This window comes from Scomber scombrus, chromosome 5 (genome assembly GCF_963691925.1).
Source record: "Scomber scombrus chromosome 5, fScoSco1.1, whole genome shotgun sequence".
In the NCBI taxonomy this organism is placed as follows: Eukaryota; Metazoa; Chordata; class Actinopteri; order Scombriformes; family Scombridae; genus Scomber; species Scomber scombrus.
Genome location: NC_084974.1, coordinates 2,872,550 through 2,891,991, shown reverse-complemented (window position 1 = coordinate 2,891,991; position 19,442 = coordinate 2,872,550). Strand labels below are relative to the sequence as shown.

Sequence of the window (19,442 nt, the reverse complement as noted above, 5' to 3'; positions counted from 1 at the left end):
TTTTTTTTGCTTTAAAATGGAAACTGTAGTTTTCCTTTTTGTGCTTGTTGCATAACTCTGCTCTGCATGAAGTGGCAGCGACACATCTTGCCAGCTGGAGCTTATTTCGACTTTATTCATAAGGGAGTCTTGCGTATAAGCCTAAATAAACACATTTCGTAATGGTTCCGTTTTTTATGTATTCGTTCTGTTCTCCGGACTCATACTGTGACACATTTTTTTCATATTAATTCTTTATAAATAATTGAGCGTACGTGTGGACTGTTTTTAATCTAAATAGCACGTTTGAGTTATATATTAAATTATTGTGCAATTTTCTTTTCTGGCCATCTCCTTCAAGTTTGGATTAATTCCATAGTAGCTGGGCAAAGACCCTTTTTTAAAATTTTATGACTAGTAGCTTATGAACACATCGATGAGTTGAAATAAAGCATAAAAGGAATAATCCACCACTAATTTAATTTAATTTAAATGAGTATAAATGGTTTCCGTACAACATTGACTTCCTCTCTTTTTTTAAGCATTTGAAGTTTTGTTCTGATTAAGCAGAGAAACAAACATGCCCTCTCGGTCCTCCGCTGCCTCAGAACAAAGAGCCAGAGTCGCCCATAAAAAGTCCCTTTAACAACACTTTACTGCCTGTTAAAAAATATGGTACTAATTACCAAGTGGTACTGTGTGCTGATGGTCACCGCCGTGGTTGAAATCTGAACGGTACAATTAGGAGCAATCAGAGTTAGGAAAAAAGAAAAAAAAGACAAACAGTTCCATTTCCTCCAGTTTTTTTTTTTATTATGTTTCTTTTGCATGAATGCTGGGAAAAGAAGTCAGTATTTTTTTTTTTTTTGGTAACAAATAAAATCCTACTGTCAACAACAAGCATTTGCTCCGAATTAAGACGAGCAGATTCATGCCCTCGCTCTGTGTCCGAGCAGCATCAGGCCCGTCGTGACATGCAGCCGGTCCCATGTGTGGGATTGTACACTACTTCTTTTATTAAAAATCATTTTCATATATCATCCTCTCTAAGGTGACTCTTTGTAAATAGTGCATATTATTTTCCACCAAGCCAAACATTCAACTAACCTATATTGGGGGTTATTAGAGGAATTTCTGATGATCAAAGTCTTAACGCTGGGAGAAGTTAGAACATTTAAGGAAAATATATATCTTTTTAAGCTTAGAGCTCTATAACTAAACAAGGGGGGGAAAAAAAAGATTTTGGTCAAAAGTTGCTAATGTACAAAATACAGCATGACGGCCACACAAGCCTGTATTACTCCGCTCAATTAAAATTTACTATCTGGAAAGACCGAGTGGGGAATATATCTAAATGATTTCAGAAACATATCTCAATTACACTGTAAACATCTAAATTACTTCAGGAACGTAGTAATAGTGTCATCTCATTACTGCATCTTTTGTCAAATGTAATTATGCGAAAATCAAAGGCATGAAAGGACCAAATTAAATCAAAAACATTTAGAGAGAGAGGCCATGAGAGCGGCAACGCACACACACACACACACACGCGCACGTGCGCGCACACACGGAGGGAAAAGGAGCTGCTACTCTGACTGGAATAAACATTTTTTCCTCTTGTCTGCGCTCCCTTTTCTTATGGCTCATTCAGACAATAGGCACACTGTAAAACTTCAAACTCACACGTAAAGACTGCAGACAGGAGAGGATGGCTGGTTTCCAAAAAACATCTGTCAACTGGCTTCTGAGAGGTGATTTAACAACATGTAACAAAGCGGGGTTCGACTCAGATGTGGGGCTGATACCTATCTCTGACTAAATATCATCTATTGCAAATAAACGAAGATCCTCTCCGACCACAGCTGTGTCAAAACACTCTTTTAGATTTAGAAGGGCTGTTAACTGTAAGCCACATTAGTTTGGGTTTACAGTGAATTGATCCAGGTGTTTTCAACCTGACATGAAGGCAATTTGAGGGTTAAACGCTAAATAATTCTTCTTTTTTTTTTTTTTTTTTTGAATGATTTTGACATTAAATTTAAATTTGAAAATATTGGAAATCCGTCGGCAGCTTCGATAAAAATATCAGCCTTCAAATCAAAATACTAATACTGTGTGTATCTGGCATCACACTGATTTGTGAGCAGCTGTATGAGAACAGAAATATCACACACACACACGCACACACACACACACACACGCACACACACACACACACACACACACACACACACACACACACACACACACACACACACACACACATGCAAACCCTACACGATTTGGTTTCAGTTCAACACATCAGTGTGTCAGTGTGATGCTGTGTGTGTGAACAGATGAGGTGGGCGAGTGGGTATTTTAGGGGGGGGGGGCAGATATGTGGGTGGGCTGGACGGTGGTGGTGATGGTTCTTCCTGAAGGAGAGGTGGGACTCCTAGGGGAAGTTGGTGGGGAAGAGGCTGAGCGGCTGGCTCTCGTTGGTGGGCAGAGGAGAGCGGTAGCCCTCGAAGTTGCGCGGGATGCTGCCGCTGGTGGAACCCGAGCTGTTGCTGAGGGTCTCGATGCTGCCCTCCCTCTGCAGCTCTGCAAGTACACACACACACACACACACACACACACACACACACACAGAGAAAGAGAGAGAGAGAGAATACAGAATTAGATCCATCAAGTGACATCACAGACCAACACATGCAGCAAATAACACTATTTTGTATACACTTACTCTCACTTATTATTACTTTATATAAAATCCATCTGAGTAACTTTACACTTTCCCCCCTCATGACAAAAAGAGAAAACCCCCTCACTGCTAGGGCTGCGTATCAGGTGTTGAGATATTGAGCTTGAATACAGACTGAAATGCACCCGATGCATCCGACTATCCAAAACTGTCAAATCCTGACAGCTGGCAGCAAATGCCCTGTCAAGTCTTCTCTTCGTATTCTTTGATCATATTTCCCCTCCACTTTCGGCCAAAACCTGTGCCAGTTTTTACACGCAGTCATCTCAGCAGGATTATTTGTATGACTGCTTTTGTTAAGACTTTAAACATTTGAAAAATTGCTCATTTTTATTTGTATTTGTACCTATACATTCCACTGAGATTTGAACCCTCCTGTGTGTAAAGATCCCCTCCAGACATATTCAAATACTCAGCTTTGAATCATAATTTGTGTCTGATATGATTTTTTTTGGAGTGTTAAACGGTGCACAGCAGCAGAAAACGCATAACAAAACATGAGTGGATGATTACATTTAGATGACAGCAGCATCAAAACATAACGTCATGAGTAGAACACTGGAGATAAATGTGATACTACCAATTTTCCTTCATGTTTGACCGACAATTATCCATCGCACCAAAAAACACACCTGACATGTGTCTGTAAGTCAAACACAGGATTAATCCCCCAGCATCAGTAAATCTGACTGCCAGACTCTCCCAGCATGCTCTAGGTGACACACGCTATTTCTCTGACATGTCACGCTTGCTCCACATCCCAGCATCTCCTTCTCTCTTGCGGACTGACCGAGCCGCTCTGGTGAAGATCTCCCCATAAGGAACCTATTACCGTTATTACATGCTGTAAACCATATCCATCGATATGTGGACAGAATGGCGTGCGCGTAAGTGGCAGCGCAGTATTAAGACCTTGATGCATGTAGTGTAGTCTGACGTCCATCAGGCGTGTAGCTGGGGTTTAGTGTGCCGGTTGCTGCCCGCGCCTGCTCTGATGACAGTGTGGTCGACGCCCCTGCGAACGTGCGGCGGCAGCGCATCCATGACGGAGTGTGACTGTCATCGGTAAAATTGAGAGCAGGATTTTGATAATGTATGTACGTGAGAAGGGAAAAAAGGCGCACGTGGGAGGACCTGTGTTCATGTAAGGGTTGTACAACAGAGATTATTATTACATTTTCATTTTTGACGGAGCTTTAGCCACACACTGGGAGCCACATCTGGGCCACAGGCTCATATCTGGTATGACTAAAGGCTACAGCATGCTTCTCCAGGTAGGGGGGGGGGGGGGGGGGGGGTGTTGTTCATGTGTCTGATTGCATGACATTTATTTATTTTTTTCCTTCTATGTTTTAAACTTGCCTCCTGACAAAAGTTGGAGCCAACCAATCAGAGTCCAGCTCAACCCAAAATTGAAATTTGGGTTTCTTTCTCACATTTATCTCCCTACATGAGGTTTTAAAGCATTCTCCGAACAGGTTTAAAACTGTCCAGGGTGAAATATTAAAGTATTTATTTATTTATTAGGCTAAAGATATTCAAGTATAATGCTCAGAGTACCGCCTGGCTTGATTACATTAGCAATGTGTGAGTTTGAACCACACATATCTAGCTTTTTCTAGGCTCCAAAACAGCAGAAGACATGTTACACTATAACCTCTGATGAGGGTCACACAGAGGACAGGATACATTTTGTGATATTTATTGGTGAACTAATGTGGAATTACCTCCTCGTCTCCCGGGACGACATGTGAGCTGAAATCACAGAATACTAACATGATACTCTACAGTAAAAAAAACTGAAAACCGTCATAAATACTGTTCTAAAATAACATGTGAGATGCTGCCTGTAAGTAGTCTGTGGGTGTAATCTGCTCTGACCTACACTTTTTTTCTTTCTGGTATCAGTTTAAAACAGTTTCCACTGCTGGAGTTTTTACTGCGCCAGAATATCAAGCAATGAATTCTTTTTTTTTGCTGTTTGAGGTGACGTGGAACTGCACACTCCTGTCAGTCAAAAAACGTTACTGCAGAACACAGCAGTGACCTTGAGATGAACAGGAGACCTAATTAGCTTAAGAGTCTTTTCGAATTCATGGTGCACTGACATAAAACCGCAGCGAGTGTTTAATAGGTCCTGCAGATGTTCAGACGCTAATATGGATACTCTCTTTGTCATGGTGGGTATGCAGGAAGCAGAGAGCTTCTTACTTCAGCTCAGGAAACCTAATACAAACCACACTGTTATTATCCCGGCTAACACGCAATGTGCCACTCTGCGGTGTTATCCCAGCGCGCCAGCCCCCCCCCCCTCTGCCCCCCCTCTCCCACCCTTCTGGTTTAATTCCCCAACATTACACAGGGCAGAAATGCTGCAGTTAATCCCAGGGCAAGGTGAGGACTGCTGTTTCACACTGCTCTGAGTTTAAATACAGTTACAGTGAGCTACGAGGCCAATGCTGCCATTCTATTTAATGACATTGCTAATAGCTGTTAATCATTATTTGAATTTAAACTGTAAGCATAAAAACTGCAAAAGAAAATTGTGACTCTACAGCTCTCCACTTACTATGAAAGGTGTGACACATATATAATTATCATATATATATATATATCTGATATACCCTTAATGTATGTAAAATCTCATTTTTGAATTTACAAATTAGGTTTCCTACTTTTTTGAGCCGTTTAAAAATACATATATAATGCATATAACAATATTTTCTCTCTTTTTATGTATTGTTTTGTGTATGTATTTATACATTTATTTACTATGTAGTGTGTGTGTTTGAATCCCAGATATTCCTTTTTATGTTATAGGTTTGGGGTGGTGTTGGGAGATAAGGGACAATACAATCTACATGTGGATATATGGTTATATAGTATTGTCTTGTTGCACCTGCCCACTGTATATGTACAAGAAGAACAGCACAGACTGGCTAATAGCAGTAAATTGAATGCATTGTCTATTCAATTAATAATCTGGTTCATTCCATGTACGTCTCATACATGTAAGTATATCGCACACACACACATGCTGGGGTTTATCTGGAAGAATATGGGTCATCTGTCATGATATCATTTTTTCTAGTCGCCGTTCCAGGAAAGCAGAGTGCTGGAGCCACTGAGACAGAGCTTCACCTCTGCTGCTGCTTCCCGACTCCTCACCTCTGTGCCAGCAATTCCCAGCGAGACACACATTTTCAGGGGGACCCCCGAGGATCTGATGCAAAATGCTGCAAAATGCTGCAAAATGCTTGTTTCTAGCAATTAATAACTCCATAAGCTGCTTCTTCTTCTCAAATAAATTAGGAGCTATCAAATAAAAAAAACATCTCAGCCATCTTGTTTCCTGCCACTCTGACCAGAACTGCACGCACGCACACACACACACACACACACACACACACACACACACACACACACACACACACACACACACACACACACACACACACACACACACACACACACACAGAGAGAAAGAGAGAGAGAATACAGAATTAGATCCCCCCCCCCCCCCCCCCCCCAGCTAGTCTTTTTGCCAACCTCTAGCCCAGCTGGATCTGAACTGTTGCTGTATTATTGTAGGCGCTGTAAGCTGCTGAACACCCCAGTAAAGCCCTAAAGGCCCTTTCTAGTGCTGCCTAATCCACCTCATTGTGTGACGCCTACCAGCTATTCAACAAGTCTTAACCTCTCACGCCCCCGACACAATCCCCCAGCGCTCTAATGTTGGGGATCTTTTCCTCTGGGGCTGATGTCACTAGGTAAAGTAATATGGTTATTTACAAGGTGGTTTTGTCCGTCGTGATGTGTAGATAATGCCGTTCTGGAGGGAGGCCAATGGAGAAATGGAAACTACTGTAAAGTTTGACTGATAGGGGCTTTTAGAGTGCTGCTGATCTGAGCCGGCTGATAAATATTTCGTGCTAATACCGTAAAGACTGGTGTATAAGTCGCACCTTAAATGCAATTTTTTTTCATTGAAAAGTGAGGTGTGTCTTATACACCTCACTGGTGCATTCAAATAAGCCAGTCTTTAATAGAAAAGTGTTTTTCCCAGCATGACACCCTCCAAAATATACTGCGATTTATACACCGGTGCGACTTATACACCAGTTTTTACGGTATATAGTGGCTTATCTTTATAAATGCCATTTCCAATGCCAAAAATGATATGCATTTGAATTTTGAAAGCAGATAGCAGCATCTTAAATGTGTTTATTTGGATGTAATATGGAGTGTTTTCTCCAGAGATGGGGAAAAAGCTTCTTTAACAGCACTTTGACCATCATCAGACACTAAAATAAAATGTTCTCGACTTGAGAAAGCTGTCTCCAGATATCGGCACGCGTAGAGCTTAATCTCGGGAGTCATTGTGTTACTGGAGTTGAGTCTGTACAGCCGCTGGGACTGGAGCTGTGCGCTGGGTCGACACCAGTTGCCAGACTTCAAAAGAAAGTGCAAGTCAACACAAGATACAGAGTCGAAAAAGCTATCAGTAAAAACAGCAGCGGATGCCACAGCTGGAGATAACGGAGGAGGTTTTCAGGCCAGAGTTGAAGAGGACTGGAGTTCTTGGCAGTGTTGAACAGGGAGGAAAATTTGACTTTTTTGGAGACATGTCCTCACGCAATCCAACAGAGACAGAGTACACATATAACAACACAGCGGCAAAGTTAATACCTCATCAGCCTATCAGATACGCAGAGGGAATAGTCAGAAATGGTCCAGTCTGCACCCTCGGCTGTGAACAGGCTTTAATCCTCTTATACTCTCACACAAACACACACAGACTCCAGCATACACACTTTCATTTTCATACAAACACGCAGGCTAAAAACTACTCTCAAATGTATAACAAATACTGTAGCTCCAACTTCAGAATTCACAGGCACATCATTTTGTCTTACTCGCACAAATTCAGGCTTGTTACAATTTGTTGTTTTTTTTATTTTTGTAGCTTTGGCCGTCATTTTATCCTGTTGTGATAACCTTGTACTCTCCAATGTTGGTATCTGGCAACATGGCAACATGGATACAACAAAGTCTGACAGGTCATGAAACACAAGCAGTCAGATGATCAGACAGGTTGCAAGCAAACAAAGGGATATGGAAGCCTAAGTGATTTTGTCAGTGGTCCCACAGACCAATCATCAACAGAGAGTGGTGTGCAGTCGGCGCGGCCGCAGAGTCCGGAGGAACGCATCCACCACAGTTACGTAATTGTGGAGGTTTGCGGGCGCGTGTTTGTAGAGCCCGGCACGAGAAGCATGCGACGGTCCTGACTGCTCGTTTCTTGTCCTGTCAGAGTTCTTCTTTTTTTTTCGTTATTCAGTTGGTGACTTGTACGAAACCAGAATTGAACTTTTACTCGAAACCTCCAGTTCAAAAGCTTTCAGTTAGTTTCTACGATATGACGTCCGAGCGCGTCAGTGACCACACCTGAACGTAGCCTCTTTATGTCTACTTCACACCATCTCCTGATGCTTTCTATAAAGGCTTTGTGTCTTTGGCATGTCTTTATAGACTTGACACAGTGAATCATACAAATGGGTTAGGGTTAGGGTTAGTCACGTCACTTCAAAGACGTGGATGGTGTTGCACTTGGTTGTGCACGTGAAATAGTTAGAAGTAGTTGTGCGAAAAATGAGAAAGAGAGTTTAAGAGACTGAGAAGTTTGAACCCGGTCTATTTTCACACCTCTGCACACCTGGTCATCCATCACATCACTGCGTTAAGTTGGATTGTCTGTTTTGGCAAGTTTCTAAGTATGCAACGTTGCAACTGGTGTTAGGGAAAGGGGTTTCAGACACTGTTTGACAATCCGACAAGCACTGAAATTGAAGAATGCTGAGGTTCTGAGTCTCAAGAAATCTTAGACCTGGGTGTTGACCTACCCTGAACATCCAATCAATGGTCAAGATTCTATCAAAATCATTTTACCTTAAGATAACTTTCTAAATTCTTACCCTAACCCAACCTACTTTACCTTATTTGTAATATTAACCCTACCACCAGGCCAACACCCTAACCTACAACCTTTTTAGAAGTAAGAACCGTCAAAACATCAAATGGATTAGTCTTGTTTTTCTATCTTCAAGAGGACATAAACCCTCACAAATGCAGATATACAGTGTAGGAACACACACACAGCTACATATGCGGAGCACTTCCTGTGGGTCTGACCGGCTGTGTGTCGCAGTGTGTCATGTTCACGTTGTGGTGAGACTAGTCTCGGTGTGGTGGAGAGAGAGGAAAGGATCAAAGAGAACACGAAGGAGCTCTTAATCAGGGGTCTGTGCCAGCCGGGGCCGGGTAGAGTCCCATCCTTCTATCCATCCTCTCCCTTTCTCTCTCTCTCTCCATCTCTGTCCCTCTCCCCTCCTGAGAGGCTGGGATGGAGGCAGTAACCCATAGCGATTGTATACTTATCCCAGCTGATTGTTTTTGTGTTTTAACTTTAATCTCACCGTTGGCCCCAGCTGGCTCTGATTAGTGCTCTCACGTCACATTCCAACCCCCAACGACCTCTTACACACTCACACACAGACACACACACACACACACACTCATTAGAACTGGGCTTTAGTCCCCATGAGGACTACTGGTCCCAACAAGGTGGGTGTTTATACTGAAAAAGGTCCCAGTGAGGTAACACACACACATTTGCACACACATTTGAACCACATTTGGGTTCCTTCCGGTTGGCACTGGCATTTCTAAAACGAACACACCAACAGCCTGAGTTTGTGTTTATTAAGTAGCTACTATCACCAAGGGTCAGCTCAGTGTTGTCCTTTATAAATAAAACAACAGACATTTAATAGGAGCTTTAGTTCAGAGCAACTTTTTCCCAGGCATATGTGGGGAGACATTTTTGGGTTTTAACATCTTGCTGAAGGAAACTTTATCATGAAAAAGACACTGCAAGTCTACACTGAGACCCTGCATGATAAATTCATACACAGTTAGCAGATGACACCCTCCTGTTTTTAGGTATTCATAACTAATATTTTTTGCCATATTGGTGTTTGTAACACATGTTTTATTGAAGTGTCCCCTCCGCTATGACTTTCTAGCAGGATACTGTATTTATCTGTATCTGTAATGTATCCACTGGCATTTTTAGAGGTCCACACCTTCTTATTCAATGTACTGACGGGGCTATCTGCCAGGTAGGTCTCTACATGCAGTGATAATAGTTATTTTCAGTGCAGTTACATATCTACCTGAGGAAATGTTTCAATCTATCTCCTAACATTATGGTATAAATGCTGTTTCAACACATTCTTAATACTGCCACATACAGTATGTAGTTGGCAGAGATTATAATTAATATATTTTTTAAAACTGTATCAACATTTTGCCAAAATTAAGTCCAATGTTTTGATTTAGACAGTAAATTAACCTCAAAAACATTTGTAATAAATGTGTAATCACACAATGTAAACACTTTCTTGGATATTTAGACCTGCCAAATTCCCAAACATATTACTGAGGATATGATTTTGGTGTTATTGTTAATGATGTTTCTCTTGCCTATTTTATCTGAATCCCTGAGTTGGCATAAAAGATGAGTTGGGTTGAGGAAATAATAGCTCCTAAGTGTCTACCTCAGTGGGAACTGATAGAATAACTGTTGGGTATGGTGCAGAAAACAGTGTGATCAAAGCTGTGGTTTTAAGAGGGACATAAAATTAAAAAATTGCATCAGGAAGGCCACTGGCTACACATTTCAGCTCCACATATAGTGCTTAATAACAAGTGTACTGTCGTCATTACTTAAGTCCATCATTTGTAGCACTATAATGTTAAACCTGAAGGTACTGCACTTAACTACAACAACAAAATATGTTCAGATACACTAATAGTAAGGACTTAAAGATGTTTTACACATGAAATCATGTCATCATCAATATGTGAGCCCTCGCTCAACACAATCCTTAGAAAGCTGTCCAGTTGGACGACTGAGCACACATTAGTGGGAAAGCTCATTAACATCTACCGGAGATCATCCTGATGGACTGTGAAAAGCCAGGCTTAACACACCCTCCTAGTGTAAGAGACAGCACACATTAACGCGCCTGCAGACACACACACACCACATACAGTATATCAGGATGAGTGGCATGTACAGGATTCGAACGGAGCCACGTGCTGGATGTGGACATCTCTTCCACTTGAATCGCTCATTCGTATTTATCCTTCATATTTGCCTGCAGAGTGGAAACACTGATTAAAAGGATTGGTTTAAAGCTTGATAACACTTAAGTTCTGAGTCCAGTTATTTCATTCCTCAGTCTACAGCTTTCCAACAAACTCAAAGAGGCCAAGAGAAGCTTTAAGCACCTTTAAAAAAAAAAAAAAAACACTAACAGTGTCCAGCCCCCATACTGGCAAGTCCACTGAGAATGCTTGTCGGCCTCATGCTTGAACTCCACAGGGTAAACCACAGCCAGCAGCTATTCCCATGAATCATGTTACTCAACAGGTTGCGTGATTAAGGAACAAATGAAAAAGAAAGTAAGTGATTCATGGGGCTAATTCAGGCCCCTGAGCTGAGACTTTCTCTTCGTCTTCTCTGGCCGTATATTCTAAAGCCTCACCAGCTCCACATACACAGCTGACCACAACTTTCCCAGCGGCTGCTCATTAGAAGGGGTGCCAACAACGGGCCGGGACACTCCTGACACTCTATTTGGGCCGCTTTGAATTAAAGCTCAAATGAAAACCTAGTGGTGACCCAGGCTTTGACTGCTACTTACCCAGAGCAGACTGACAGCCGCCCTCACCACTGGACTCTGTATGGAACTGCTTTTATAGACCGACTGCTGTTCTCAGACGTGAGCCGAACGAGAGCGACAACAAAACCAGGCTGGTGGTTTCAAATGAGTACCATGAACAGCAAATATGGAAAAATAATGTCGTATTGAGTACATTCAGCTGAAGTTGCACATTAAGCAAACACACACAGAACTAACCACGAGTAATTCAACTGCAGGTTTGAGTTGTATTATTGTATAGGTTGGGTGGTGTCCTGCACACGAGAGGTTAGATGATCACACAGGTGGAAAACAAACCTCCGAGTGAGTCAAATTTACTTCAAAGGGGAAACCAAAGGCGTACAGTAAAAATATCATCCAAAGTGTGTTTGTGTCTGAATGATTATAAATTAAATATAAATTACGAGACATTACAGGTGTGCTCACTTTCAGTTCTGCCTCCAAATGAAAAGGTAGCTAATCAAACTCACCTGGTTTCAGTGTATTTGTAGCAATGTTGCTGCATTAAGAGATCCTAGCAATTACTTTGGTGAGTATTGATAACACTGATGACTGGAGCAATGAAAATAAAGCCACAAACTTTAAGATACTGAATACAGAGGGGGTTTAATGAATGAGAAAATGATCTTATATTATGGCCTCTACATTACCAGATCTCAACCCTACTGAATACTTGATGTTCACTGATGAACACTTGATGTTATTTCTTCTTTAATTTCTCACCCATGTCTGTCTTGTTTAAGCAGTAGCTGCCTCTTTTACCTTTCCTAAGGCAGCGCAAGGTTTTGGGGAAATTTTACAATCCTCTTTTATAGAAATGTCAAAAAGTGCTTGGGGCTCACGTAAGCATCTTGAAAAGACAAGCGCACCAACAGTAAGCACATTCAAATGTTTCTACTTGCATAAGCACTTCACAAGCAACACAACTGTCTACGCTGGAAAACAGATCCCTGCCTTTTGAAATTCTAACCTGGACACAGAAACACATGCGCACGCTCACATACAGGTCTGATGTCCTCTGACAGGCCTGCTGGGAGACCCCTGTCAATGCTTTTGGACAGGAGGGCCGGTCTCAGCTGAAAGAGGTAGCTGGTGTTTGGTGTCCGCCGAGAAAAACTGATGGACAGCACGGAGTCAGGAGGATGTCGCTCATCATCACATCACATATCTGACCAGCCCCACAACCACGCCAAGGTAAGGCCAGATCAGGCTGCTTTGTGTGTGTGTGTGAGAGTGTGTGTGTGATGTGGTGTAGGGTAAAGAATAGATTCACATTTTCTCTGGTCTATTTGAATACAATAACAATGGCTGTGAAATTTGTCCCCAATCACTTATATTGGAAATTTAGTTTAAATAGAGAATGCACTTATTTGGTAATGTAGTGATGCTTTGCTCCTTAAGATATTTAGTGTACCAAGATTGTTGCAATCATTCTATACAGTACTATGAACTTGGATATATAGTGTATCACACTATCAGTGTACATTTAATATTCAATACATACTAATGTTAGAGAGAGGGGTCCTAAATATAGTTCAGTCTGTTCTCTGATTTTGTATTGTATCAGTTTCTTTCCTACCTATAAAGTATGTAATATTCATATAAGATTCTAAATTTGTACATTTTCACCTCAGAAAATCCCCATATACAAAGTTTTCAGCATGTCCCCCAAAAGTACTTTTTTTAGTTTTGAGAGAGTAAATGTGCTGAAAATGACTCTGTAATGTAAACTGTCCAATGAAACCTTAATATCAACTACTTCCAAAATATATTCACAGTTTTGTAGGGAATACCATCAAATATTACAGGATTAGGGTTAGGGTTAGATACATGGACTGTACTTATATAGTGCTTTTCTAGTCTTCTGACCGCTTAAATCACTTGTACACTACAAGTCACATTCACCCATTCACACATTCATACACTGTTGGGGCAACCATCGGGAGCAATTCGGGGTTGAGTATTTTGCCCGAGGACACATCGACCCTGCAGACTGGAGGAGCCGGGAATTGAAAAAGATACATTCTTTTCAGACAAAACAACCACGCCTTTTGTTTTCTATGTAAGACCGCATACCAGCGGTGCTTAAGTGTTCATTAAGGGTTGATATTTGTCAGGATGGGTCACTGACCTATTGTCTAACATCAATACACAATACGTCTTTCCTTCTTTCCTGGATTAGCACATCATGGCTACTATAACCTGAGTGGTTCTGTCTGCACGGTGTGTCTGGTGTGTGTTAATGTCCCCAAATGACACAATACGGACAAGTGGTGTATTGTCTTAGTCCCCCTCATCACACTGCTGTCTAACATAGCTTTGCACATTATAAGCTGGGAACCTTTTCTGATGTCTGATGATGTGTTCATTCTGCAATACTAAAAAACCTGATGTCTCTCAGCATCAGTTGCATCCACAGTCAATCTGATGCTGTTTTGATTAAATGTTAATAGTGGCCATATTTTTCTGTCTAAATGTAGTCGCTGCAGTAATACAGTTATCAAACACACACATTTACACACCAACACACACACACACACACACACACATATGGGTCTGTGTGATGCTTTTCTCAGAACAAGTGTGAAACAAGAACAGCAGCAAATGAAAGCAAACTCATGTAGGACTACACAACTGGTAAGAGGAAGAGTACGGCTCCATTAAGCACAACACCAATGTACTATGGGTACTTGTGTACAAGTTAACCCTGAGAGACACACAAACACATACTGTACACACACACCTGCACGCGCACACGCACACACACACGCACACGCACACGCACACACACACACACACACACACACACACACACACACACACACACACACAGTCAAAGAGTCAGCAAGGGGTCAAAAGGGAAAAGGTTCAGCTGTTCTCTATAAAAGGGCAGTAGTCTTTTGAAAGGCTGCTTGTAGACAAGAAGCAGGATACAAAGAGGAACCTCCATCACATATGTATTGCCTTTATATACAGTAGAAAAGCTGTTTTTCAAGGGGACAAATTTATCATTCTTGGGTTTGAATAAACAGCAAGTGTGTTGTTGAGTAGAAAAAGGTCAGCTTTTAACCTGGGGTTTGACCTTTAAGAAGCACGATTTCCTTTATTCTGCTTTCATGTGAAGCATTTGCTCTTTCTTTAAACAGGTTAGATGCGGGTCAAGAGAGAAGAGGATAGAAGGTTTACACTGGAAAAAACAAGTAAGTGAGTGATGCACTGGCAGACACAGGGTATGACATAAACACTCGCTAACTTTTTGCCGAATGTGGGTATAGATGATTCGCTATGGGGGCTGCCATCAAGTGAATAGATAGGTGCATGCTCACTGTTTTTACATTCAGAGTGGATGGTAACTTTAAATGTTGCCCCTTTATCTGCTGATCCACAATGTTTATTCCAAACTCCAGGCACGCATACGCAAGATATACACACAAGTTTAACGAAGCACGACAGAAAAGAACACTTACATAGCAGATGTACACATGCACATAAATAATAACTATACTCTTTAAATGTCAGTAACGTGGATACTATTTATATTTGCAAAACCTCCTACAGGATGCTAAATTGTGTTCATCACTTAATGACAAAATGAAGAGAATCACTTTAAATTGCAGGAGGTAATCTGCTTCATCAAACAAGCCAAATGCTTTTCTGGGTTAAAAAAACGGTTCTTCTAACCTCTTAACAGGAAAACAGAACGTACACGAACCAATCAGAGGCTTGAAATAGCTAGCAATGTAAAAGGAAGCTCTCGCTATCTTGTGTAATCTTCCTCTCAAATTACTGTCAGTCTGCGCTAGCAGATTATTGTGCTCATCATTAGGATCATTTTGGCTCATTTCCTAATTACTGAATTAGACATCCTTGTATTGCTTTTTGTTTGCGTTTGAGTGACTTGGAGTGGAGGAGTGAGATAACATTATCTCTATAGCATCAGCATGAAGCAGATACATTTCATACATCAGCTCTAATTGTTTTAATGTGGCGTAATCATGGCTGAGCTTTCATGTTGAACATGTGGCTGCACAGATCCTCAATGTAGAGCAAGCCTTATTATCATATCAGTGTGCATGAGTACAAACACAAAGTACATGATATCATCACTTCCCTGTCTGTGTTTGTAGTCAGTTCACATCTTACTACAGTTGGAGTGATACACTTTGCGCGGTCGTGTTGAGCCTTTCACTTGAAATCAAAGCCGCTCACGTTCCTGTCATGGAGGAAGAGGATACGATGGCAGCCTGTAAAATGTGCTAATGTGTAGAAGCTTCCTCACCCTGCCTTCACACTGGGAAATCAAAGCCAGCTTCAATTAAAAGCTGTTGTGATTTTTTTTTTTTTTTTTTTTTAACATTATAGAGATGTTAATGCACCTTAAAGAACTGAATTGCAGTTAGTGTCCCATATGGATTTACATGTTATACATACTGAGCAGAGATCATTTACCTTATTTATATACTTATTTATATTTTAGAACACATATTTTAAAGTTTTTATGCGTATGGGTATGAATGTGTATGTGGTCATGGGTATGGGTGAGATGTGTTTGGGCTTTTGTGTGTGTGTACTAGTGTTATCTGTATATATTTTATATTCTATTTTATTTTTTTATGTTGCGATTGGACTGCTCAAACAGAGTTTCATTGTATACTTGATGCAATGACAATAAAGATCTGTTCCACTCTATTTTATTCTATTCTAAAACTGCTACTTCCTAGAAATCTGTACATCTTCATTAGTGATCACAGTATCCGACCTTTATAGTAATCAGAAGATTTTCAACCAACCTGCATTTCTGCCAGCCTACTGAAGTCCTATAGCCTTCTCTCTCTAATGTCTATTAACAGTTGTTCCTTCATTATCTATTGTTCCCTAAAAAATCCTGTTTAAAAAGGAAACACATCACTAAGGAAGTAATGATACAATTACAAAAGCAGGAACAGAGTATTTTTGTGAATCTTTTATATGTATGACATCATCTGTCTCCTTTATAGGTTAACAGCGGTCGTGGATCATTCTGGTGTTTTGCATCATTTATCTTTGTTAAAAGTTCATATGGTTTGAAAAGTACGCTGCAGGCTGCTTTGTCATGCAGTAGCTTGTAAAATGAAAGATGCTCAGCAGCTGAAAGTCACATTTCAAATGTTGGAGCTTCACACATACCGGCACAGACCAGTGTTAGAAAGTCAAAAATATGGAAGTTAAAAGAGTTAAAAATGAAATAATTTCATTTCAGAACATCTGCTGACCCATTTCCATCCACCCTCTCCTCTAACTTTCTCTCTAACTAGTTCTTCGAGTGAGGCCTGATATATACTGTATGCGTACATACATACACACACACACACACACTCACGTATGTCCCTGCTTAGACAGTCTGTTGACAGGAAGTTCCAGTGTTGTGGAAAGCTGGACTAGCTCAGCTCAGCTGCCTCTCCATTATGTATCCTATCACTTATTCATGCCGCCATATTTTATTGATACGCACACACACCCGTGTGCAGGGTCATGTTAGGAGAGATTGTGCGTGTGTGTAATATATGTGTATACATGAGAGGTGTGAGCAGAATGCTTGTATACAAGTGCGTTGAGTTTATGCACCCCCCGAAAAAAAACACTATCTGAGTGAGTGAATGCGTGTGAATACAAAACATTGTGCTTATACTGTATGTGTTGCACAAGTTATATGTACTTAAATCATGTATGTTAAGATGTTACATGCACTGGATTGTGATATTATACAACCGAAGAATGTTTTGATGACATCACTATTTATGGATGTGCTTTCCTGTATGAAAATGCTAAACATTTAATGATACAATAAAGATTGAAATTAGGCTTTAGAAATAAACATTCCTAGTTACTGAAGGGATAAACATTTTGCCACAACACCTCTGGTTGTCTCTGGGATATACAAGAAAATAACCCTAACCCTAACCCGCTCCTTTTATGTCCCTTTTAATATGGAGCACTTGGTGTATGTCATTTCTTTTGTTGTAAAGCACTTTGAGCTGCATTTATTGTATGAAAGATGCTATACAAATAAAGTTATTATTATTTTTTTTTCCTGACCTGAATCATATGCAACACTATGAGTGAGCAACACAAGTGTAACAGTATGTTCAAATCTTCACGTGTGCACTTGGCCCACTTGTAGGTGTCACGGTACTCAAGTACAGGAGCAGATGACACCCTTGTGCACTCTTGCAGCTATGGAAAGTATGACGTGCGTGATCTCATCTTCTTTGCATTGTGCATATAGAACCGGAACAAGTTTTCTCATGTGAGTGTGTGCGTGCTGAGCCAGTGCACTGTGTGCTACTTTAATGTCTGTGAATTCACAAAAGTTGATTTAAATCATGTTCTCATGTCCTTTTAAGTCAAATGCTTTGAAGGGTTTTAATGGATTTTGCCTTCATGCACACAAACACAGGTCCTTTCACAAGTGGTACTGAAGACATATTACACAGCATGTTACTGTGTGTTCTGGTGTTTAAGTAGCTCGAGTGCAATAATAATAAATCGATGCTTATAGCGGTTTTAGTTTAGAATCCTACAGGGGTTTAGTATGCTTTAAATGAAGTTTATACCTGTTCTGATACACCACACTCAAAGTTAGGGTAAAAAGTCTCCTCCTGACTGCCTCCCTGATCGACTCCAAGAATTCTGCATGCTTAGGGAGTCACGGTGAAGAAGGAGGGAAAACTTTCAGGCGGTCTCTCAGCGAAGGCAGTCATGGTGTTGTACATGGTGTTGTACTGTCAATGTGTTTTTAATGTACTGTTAATATTTTTCAATCATTAAAAATAATTTAAAAAAAAGTCTTTGTTGGAATCTCAGTTGGCAGGATGGGAGTGTTGGTGTTTGACTCACACCTGCTGTCACAATTAAATTCAAAATAATGCGAATATTTCCACAAAGTGAATGCTGTCCCTTCTGAGCTGCCATACACGTGCGCGGTGATTCAACCGTACTTTGGAACACATTACGCCCCAACGCTGTCATTCAGTGTATAATGTACAAATGTGCATTTTTGTAACATCCCACCATATGGTTCAATCTCTCAGTGTCACATGATGGAAGTCACTGGTATCAGCTGGAGCGACAGTTTGGAAGAAAAATGGCCTGGATGCAGTTTGAGTGACGGCTCACGGATCACAGAGAGCGGAGCCATCTGACAGAAGCCGGAGTTCAGGAGTCAGCCGAGCCACAGAAGCAACAGCGACAACAAGTGTTTCGCTGCGTACCGACGCCGTCAGCGCCGGCGGCGGTGAAACAGATTGGGCGAAGTGGAATCGCCCTCCGCCACGAGTCCATTTCTGATGCTCGGCACAAAGTGTGTCTCCAGTCCCAAAACAGACACAGGAGAAGGGGGCTTTAAAAAGTGCTTCTCACCACTCTCACCATCTCTCTCTTTCTCTTTCTCGCCCTAATTCTCTCTCTCGCTCTGCTCTCGCTCTGCCTCCATTTTTGTGAACCCTTACAGCCCCACGTGTGTGTGTGTGTGTATCCGTGTATGTATATGTGTGTGTCGCTGTGAATGTGTGTGTCTCCCTTGAGCGAGCTGTTAAGTGCAGTCTCCAAAAAACTCCACAAAAGCCCATTTGCAGTCAGCTAGAGCCGCACACACACAAACACAACGTACACACAAGTGCAGTGTGACACTAACACGCAAAGACACATATACACACAATTACATTCTGCATCCAGAACACACACACACGCACACACACACACACACACACACACACACACACACACACACACACACACACACACACACACACACACAGGCCCTCACACATGTAGACACACTCTCTCGACACTCACACACACTTTTCACACTTCCCTCTGGGCAAACGAGGCAGAGTGGCAGAAGCGAGCCTGGGATAAATGATACAATGATATCCAGGCCTGACTTGTCA

General features: G+C 41.3%; 1 protein-coding gene across 1 annotated transcript in view; it reads right to left on the bottom strand.

Moving 5' to 3' along the window:
* Nucleotides 1–776: 776 nt before the first annotated feature.
* bcas3 (BCAS3 microtubule associated cell migration factor) overlaps nucleotides 777–19,442 on the bottom strand; it is a 363,376-nt gene continuing 344,710 nt past the window's right edge. Inside the window, exon 24 of the mRNA XM_062419168.1 lies at nucleotides 777–2,565. Coding sequence (XP_062275152.1) covers nucleotides 2,417–2,565 — 149 coding nt within the window. The 3' untranslated portion in view covers nucleotides 777–2,416. The remainder of the gene's footprint in view (nucleotides 2,566–19,442) is intronic.